The sequence below is a fragment of the Capsicum annuum genome, chromosome 1 (genome assembly GCF_002878395.1).
Source record: "Capsicum annuum cultivar UCD-10X-F1 chromosome 1, UCD10Xv1.1, whole genome shotgun sequence".
Taxonomy (NCBI): Eukaryota; Viridiplantae; Streptophyta; class Magnoliopsida; order Solanales; family Solanaceae; genus Capsicum; species Capsicum annuum.
The window spans coordinates 151,168,610-151,176,805 of NC_061111.1; the positions used below are offsets into that span (position 1 = coordinate 151,168,610).

The 8,196-nt window shown below is 33.5% G+C and overlaps 1 protein-coding gene across 1 annotated transcript; it reads right to left on the minus strand.

The window, feature by feature from the left end:
- Positions 1 to 923: 923 nt before the first annotated feature.
- Positions 924 to 6,394, minus strand: LOC107854912 (probable glycerol-3-phosphate dehydrogenase [NAD(+)] 1, cytosolic). Its single transcript, XM_016699907.2, has 5 exons — positions 4,819 to 6,394; positions 3,002 to 3,223; positions 2,153 to 2,400; positions 1,349 to 1,488; positions 924 to 1,254 (listed from the first exon to the last, which is right to left on the minus strand). Exons 1-5 carry the CDS (start codon positions 5,477 to 5,479, stop codon positions 1,134 to 1,136), a joined length of 1,392 nt encoding a protein of 463 aa, XP_016555393.1. The 5' UTR covers positions 5,480 to 6,394; the 3' UTR covers positions 924 to 1,133.
- Between the last annotated feature and the right edge of the window lie 1,802 nt (positions 6,395 to 8,196).

Here is an 8,196-nt window from a genome sequence, read left to right on the forward strand (position 1 = left end):
ATTAAATAAAAAAAATGACATTCTTTTAAAACATATCCAAATTATTTTGCATTCATCAACATTATTAAAATAACACACTAATTGTTTTGTTTAGTTTTACTTATTTATACAAAAAAAATATAATATCATATACTTTTAATATAATACAATTGTTAAAGATATATATATTTATATATAATAACGATACAGTTTCTATATATATACATATTCTATATAATAATTATAACATTTTTATACATATTCTATACAATTTTTAACTACAATTATTATTTTGATACATATTTTATACGATTCCATATAGTTTTTACATGCATTCTAAAAATGCATCAATCTAGTATAATAGAGTATCAATTGAGTATATAGACACTGTAAGTGTATCAATGTAGTATAAAAGTGTATCAATGTGGTATAAAAGAGTATCAATTGGGTATAGGAACTGCATGTGCTTGCATATAATTTCTTTTCTCTTTTTTTAAAAAGTGTATCAATATAGTATAAAAGTGTATCAATGTGGTATAAAAGTGTATCAATTGAGTATAGAGACTGCATGTGCCCAATTGGGCTAAATGGCTAAAAAGAAGAATTACTTTAGCCGACTAGCTACAACATGTCCATCTTTTCACATGTGGGCCATTTTTTTTTTTTAAATGGTCATACCATATCTTTTTCCCTTTTTTATTTGACCCGCGGATCAGCTCAACCCATATTGCTCAAGCCCCACGAAACGAGCTTATACGGGTCAAACTAAAAAACCCTATTCTTAAACAGATTGTAAAAATCATAACCGAACCCTATCAAATTACAGACTAGGCCAGGCTGGCTCAACGAATCTGGCCCATGGTATATTTTTTTCCTGGAAGTACCCGGAAATGTCCCTTGAAGAACTTGAAAAAAGAAAAAAAGGAGAGTTTTGAAACAATAAATAAAGTGAAAGATTGAATAAATCAAAGAACATTATACAACAATTTTCGTGCTTCAGTATAGCATAGTCCTGATAACCAAATTGTCTAAAGAGCATATTACAAAATTGATTGAACATACAACACCTAATTTCAGAAGCAACTTCACTGCCGAAGAACTTGGAATAGTTGGATAGTGCGTGATGGTGGCGTCCAAAGGTCTCTTAATCAAGGCTACTGCCCCAGTAACGAAGGTCTGTAGATGGCATGGCCTTGTGCAATCTCAATACGGTCACGTGGATCATTCATAGTTTCATCTCTCAATGCCTGAAGAATAGCCTCTGATGAAACCTCCCTGCAGTTTCAACGTACCAACAGCCGGGATTACTTTCCAACTTGTAAAAGAACTGCAAACATAAGGGGGAAAGCAGGGCAAGAATTTTATGTACCTCATTATCAGTATTTTGTACAATGTCTTCAATAAAGGACAAAGTTCAACAGGAGCTACATGTTTGTTTTCATCAGGACGATAAACGTTTAAACTGGACTGACTTAGTAGCTCATAAAAGGCTTTTACTGCTGAAACTCCCTGCACAAATTGATACAGCTTAGAATTCACACATGATTCCACGTAGTAATAACACTCTCTTGCAGCTCTAGTTGCTGAACGATATCTTCCATGAATTAAACCAGTGATGATTTATTAAGATGGAATGCATCTCAAGTTTTGCAAGGTTATCATTGAGAGCAATTTCAAGAATGCTACATACCTTTGTGACTTCAACAATTTTGTTCGTCACAGAAGCATCAGTTAACTTCCATATACTTGCTTTTTTGAAAAGGTACATAATTTTAGTGATAACAGGAAAATATCCTGTAAGCATTATATTAAAAAGTAGAGAATCTACAACCATAATATGATTTCTTTAACCATACAATTTGTGCACCACAAAGAGATTAGGAATGAGATGACTTTCTTATACTAGCTTATATAGGATAAAGTAGGCTCCTCAAATTGTTAACACATGAATTCCTATTAATGTGTAAATATATGGCACTTGGGCCTAACTGAACCCCAAAAGTTAGCTCATGAGGGGAAGATTGACCGTTGGTCCATTCACCAACCAATGTGGGACTCTAACCCACTCTAATAATACGTAATAGAAGTTATAAACTGTAAATTATCATTAGAAATCTATGTTTAGCCACATGCTCCTAGCTAGTCATTGTATGCTAAGTATTCTAGAATATACCTGTATCATCCCCTTTCCTTTGATGCTGTCACCCATATCAAGGTTTATTTCCCCTTTGGCCAACTTTTGGCCATACCAAGCATTACGACCTTTCAACAGGGTCACATATGTATCAGCCAGAAGTGGCCCAGCAAGCTTCTCAGGTCCTTCCGCCAAGAGATGTGTAATGAATATCATCTCAGATGTACAGTGTGCGAAGTATACTGACTTGCTCGTGGCACTTTCATTAGTAAGAGCTGCTACCATACCTATCGAACAGAAAATAGTGTATCAGTATGTGGTTTGATATGTAACTAAGCAACTACGAGCCTAACACCTAATGTCCAATTCTGACGTTTCAATAACGATTAAACTATTAAGTCGAACAGCCATAACCAGGGGACACTGAGCATTTATAATGTTATTCATGATTTCATGCAGGATATTGCAATATAAAAAAAGTCTCAACCACACTGGATGCTGTGACATCCTTTGATATATTTAATAATGAGAATTCTTTGGGCATTATTCTGATCTCAAATGGACAAGAAACTCAAGAATCTGGTTCTTAACTTCGCTGAGAAACTGAAATGCTCATCTTAGTTTGAGTATTTGACTAAAGATGTCACAATGCTTAAACTGTGGGAAGCTGCAATTTACAACCATTACATGATGAATGCTCCCAAGATCCAAAATAAGGAAGGTAACAAACAAACAGCGATAGTGAAACTAAGGAGATGATCAGAGTGCAAACTCAATCAAGCCCGGAGATAACTCGATAAGTCAATTCTAAATAAATTATTAACTATGAGTTTTTTTACAGATAATAAGCAAAGTAAAACATTGCACCAGAAAGAGAAAGGATTGTACCAGCTCCAATTGCGTATACATTCTTTAAACCACCCATGACCTCATGAGTTACCAGGTCACCATTGTCCCATACAATAAAATGTGGCTGCCTCAAAAATCTCGCTAGAGCTTTCCGCCATTTCTCAGCTCCACATATCCGAGCATTGGCATATTCTCTATTGTAAATCTCTGATGCAATATTAGGTCCACCAAGATACAAGATGTTTTCAATTGAAACTCCAGCTGCAAATAATAGGTGCCTCATGAGCAAAAGTAACAGTAATGAAGAACTTAGCAAACACAAATATACTTGGAAAAGCAGAACAGAGAAAAAAGCAAACAATAAGAAATAAATGGATAAATTCACGAATGGTAAATAAAGCGCAATTAACTCATTTTGGATTGGATCTGTACCCGGTGGCAGTTGCCATGAATGATTTTTGAAGTTCAAATTCAACCACATACGTCATAGTCTTGTTCTTTTAGCTATCAACATTCACCAGTACATGATAGTTGAAGAACCAAAGTGACTTGATCAGGTTGCAAATAATAATATTTGCATATCCGACGAGTTCAAAATACAATTATATGTGCAGGAAGTAAAGCAAACTTAATTTATTTGAACATTAAATCTAACTGGATATTAACAGGAGAAGGCAACCGAAAATGTGCATACAATTATGTACATGTAATCTAAAAAGCAGTTAGAGCAAAATCTAAAATTTCAAAACTCTTCCATTACAACAACATACCCGGTGTACAGATTTTGACTCAGCAATAAATGTATTTAAGGAGGAAATACCTCACTGCTCTGTTACCTCTTAGGAAGAATTAAAGGCATGAAACCATGCTTATTTTCCTAAATCTTTATGTACTGACACTTCAATAAATCAGCCAAGGAGAGTTAAGTGTAATGAAAACAATACAGGCCAAGGAGAGTTAAGTGTAATGAAAACAATACAGGTCAAGAACTCTTTTTTACTTCTTATTTTCCATAACCCAGGCATCTTGAGGGCCAGAGTCACGTAGTTCGAAACACAGTAATAATGGAACTACCCTTCTACCCTTCTCCATTTTATCAATTTTTGTCTGTGACACAGTTTGAACCTGCGCCATGCGCCCGACACAGACATCACTTGATGCACTCTTACCACCAAGGCAGAGGCATACCAGTCAACTCCTCTAAACAACAAAAGGCTATACTACGCAACAATTATTCAGCATCAGTTCTTTTTTCCTAAAGGTGTTGCTGCAAGGGGAACTGCTCATAATGCTTGAAGTGCTTAGCAAAGTCAATTAAAAGTATCTATCATCCCCAAAATAAATAACCGACATCCATATTACTCATTCAGCTGCCACATAAGGATGAACCATTGTCCTTTGAGTATTTATAATCATGACCCTGATACCTATACTGACTCATAAAACCTGAAACCTAATCCTCCTTCTAGTCCCCTATACTGGCTGTGCCATAATAGTAAATTAACCGAGAAATGTTTTCGAACTAAGTTTATTGGAAGCTAAATGCTCAAGTCAGCAGAAGAAACAAACATGCTGAATTCTTTTCAAGCATCTAAGAAACATTTATTAAGTGCTCCAAGGATCAGTCACATTTTTCACTACTACAAATAAAATATGATCTGTCCGGAAGTAGAAAGAGCACGATAGCGCCCACATGGCAAACAGGAAAAAAGAAAATTATTCCGCCATTAACCTTGTCAGCTCCCAAGTAGTCAACATTACAACAATGAAGTTATTAACTAAATAAATATCACAGGGGAAAAGTAAAGTACAAGTTTGGAAGAATAATTCAACAGTATGGGAAAAGATTCTCTTACTTGCTCTGTTAATCATTTGTGTTGGGGTAACAATGCGGGGTTCAGGCCCGAGCTCGGCCTCTATTCCCTTTGCCAAGGATATAATGACCGGAACAGTAATACGTTCCTTCCAATACCGACTAATTTCTTGAAATACTTCCCTAGTTTCTGTTGATGGCAAACCATTAATGACAATATCAGCATCCCACACAGCCTCCTGCAAATTGGTAACGACCTTTAAAGGGCAAAGTGGCGTGTCAATCATATTCGAACAAAAGCCATCTTTCAAAATCTCATCGGCATGTAGTGTCCTATCACCTAATCTTGCCTCAACATACTTCAAGTATGCACATCGTCTAATCAGCCTCCTTAACACATCTTCCCTTGAATTGATCACCTCAAATAAATGCTCAGCAGTTGCTTTATCAACATCTCTTCCAGCTCTCCTCCATATTCTAATCTGCACCTTCTCTCGTAAATTCCCATATGCATCCTGCAACATTGCTACAAATACACTGCCCCATGCTCCTGCTCCAACACCCACAATTCTCAATGGATCACCATCCACTTTACCAAAAATTCGACGTAGCTCATCGACCTTCTCCTCTACAGAACCATTAGTACTTTGAATCAACCCATTCGGGTACTTATTACTCGTTACTCCTTCCGTAGATCCAACCATCTTGTTTTCTATCAAAATTTCAAACTATTCCCAATAACCCCAACAACTCAAATCTATCAATCAATTGCAAATACAGAGACTTGAACTTTCTCAATCTTCAAAATCAAATGCATAAACAAGAAACTATAATGTTCCACCAATTTCACTAATAATCAAAGATCAAGCACTCGTATGAATCAACCCCTAATTTCTTAATTATATCAAAAATACCCAAATTCAAGAAAGGTACATCGTTTTATATCAAGAAAATCAAGACCACCTTACCGAAATCAAATCTTTGGCACACTGAAGCATTCAAGAACTATAAACAAAACCAAAAAATGTGATTTTTTTCACATGGCTTTTTATCTAAAACATAGTAGATGGTTTCAGGTAGAAGGAATATTCAAGCAAGCTTTGAAACCTCCGTCAAGTACAAGGACAACATAGGTAAAACAACCCCTTTATAAATGTTGAACAAAAGTGACCGACAAGAGAAGAAAGGTTGACGCGTTTGCGGCTATAGCATTCGTGGGATGACATTAGATGGCTTCTAGAAATGAGTTGGCAATGTTTTTTTTGAAAAGTGTGAAAAACATGGATTTGGAAAGAGGCAAGTGTGAATATTAATAGTGTTATGCAAATTTCTCTTCATTTGCTTCCCAGAAATTAGTCACCTCGCCTTTGCCATTTTTTTCTTGATACTCCTCAAAAATAATATAGTACTCCGTTTATAATTTTTGAACCAGTAATATGTACTTAAGTTATTAGATGTAAAAAGGAGAAATATTTAGGATTTAAGTTTAAAATTATTGTATATTTGATGAAGGTGATTAATATCTAGGATTTAAGTTTGAAGTTATTGTATATTTGATGAAGGTATAAGATTAAACTTCAATTTAATTTTGAATATTCTGCTTTATCCCATGTATCAAAAGGTTTCTTAGCATGAGTTGGTTCACGATAAAGCTTTGCAGAAATTATATAGGTAGGACCCCATGAGAAAATAGTTTATTACCCTAACCTTTAGTCGAAATATCAATTACACTTATACTTTGTGATGTAATATGACCTTCTGAACTATTTTTAAGTGGAATTGATATTCCTTAATGCTGACATAACAGAGAGTGAGCACAAATTTTTTTATTAAAAATTTATTTTAAATATTTCTTTATTTTCTTTATTCATTTTCTTTATTCAGATTTAATTATTCTTTTTCTTTCTTCTTTTTCTTCTTCATCTTCATGTTCTTTCCAAGAACTCATCAATGACATTTAAAATTAATTTATCATTTTTCTTATCTTCAAACACAAAATCAATTGGTTTCGACTTTAAATTCATCGAAAATTTCAAAATATGTATTGTTCATTGTTTCCAACTTCAAGATTGTCGGAAATTTTAAAATCGATATTATCCATTATTTATGACTTCAAAGTCGTCGTAAAATTTAAAATGGGTATTGTCCATTGTTTCCGACTTGAAGGTCGTTGAAAATTTTAAAACTTTCTATTGTTTCTGACTTTAAGGTTATTGAAAATTTGAAATTTGGTATTGTTCATTGTTTCCGGCATCAAGGTCGTCGAAAATTTTGAAATTGATATTCTTCGTTGTTTCCGAATTTAAGATCGTCGGAAATTTAAAAATTGATATTGTTCATTGTTTCTCACTTCAAGGTTGTCGAAAATTTTAAATTCGATGTTGTTTATTATTTCCGACTTCAAGATCATCGAAAATTTTAAAATCAATATTGTCCATTATTTCCGACTTTAAGGTCGTCGTAAATTTTAAAATGGGTATTGTCCATTATTTCCGACTTCAAGGTCGTCGAAAATTTTAAAATTCTCTATTGTTTCCAACTTTAAGGTCATTGAAAATTTTAAATTCCATATTGTTCATTGTTTCCGGCTTCAAGGTTGTTGAAAATTTTGAAATTGATATTGTTCGTTGTTTCCGGATTTAAGATCGTCGGAAATTTAATAATTATATGATCATGTTTCCCACTTCAAGGTTGTCGGAAATTTTCAAATTCGATGTTGTTTATTATTTTCGAATTCAAGATCGTTGAAAATTTTAAATTCGATATTGTTCATTATTTTCCACTTCAAGATTGTGGAAAAATTATTTGCATAGAAGTAGGAATAATAAAGTTTGAAAGGAAAAAGAGATGAAAAGTAATGGTGAAAAAATGATGAAAAATGATAAAAAGTGATTAAAAAAAAAAGTAAATAAAAATTAATTTTAAATAAAAAACACGTATCAAAATGCTGTTGACACGTGCATCACACCTTATCCAAAATGAGTGGTTGTCAGGCTTTGGAAGGTAATAATTTCACTTTAAAATGGTTCAGGGGGCATAGGACCCCGCAAAGTATAAAAATATGTAGTTGAGATTTGAAATAAAAGTTGAGGGCTTTGACCATTTTCTCCCATATTATTGATATTGCTCAATTATTTAGTTAATTTAACAGGAGTACACAGATCTATATAATGACCCCTCGTGATAGTAACATGATTTTCTTCACAGAGGTGATTTTTCATTTTATATATATCGACAATGTTATTTATTATAATAATAATATATTTTTTAATCAAATTATTTCTCTATAATAATTAAATTTATAAGACCCCTCGTGATAGTAACATGATTTTCTTCACAGAGGTGATTTTTCATTTTATATATATCGACAATGACATTTATTATAATAATAATATATTTTTTAATCAAATTGTTTCTCTAT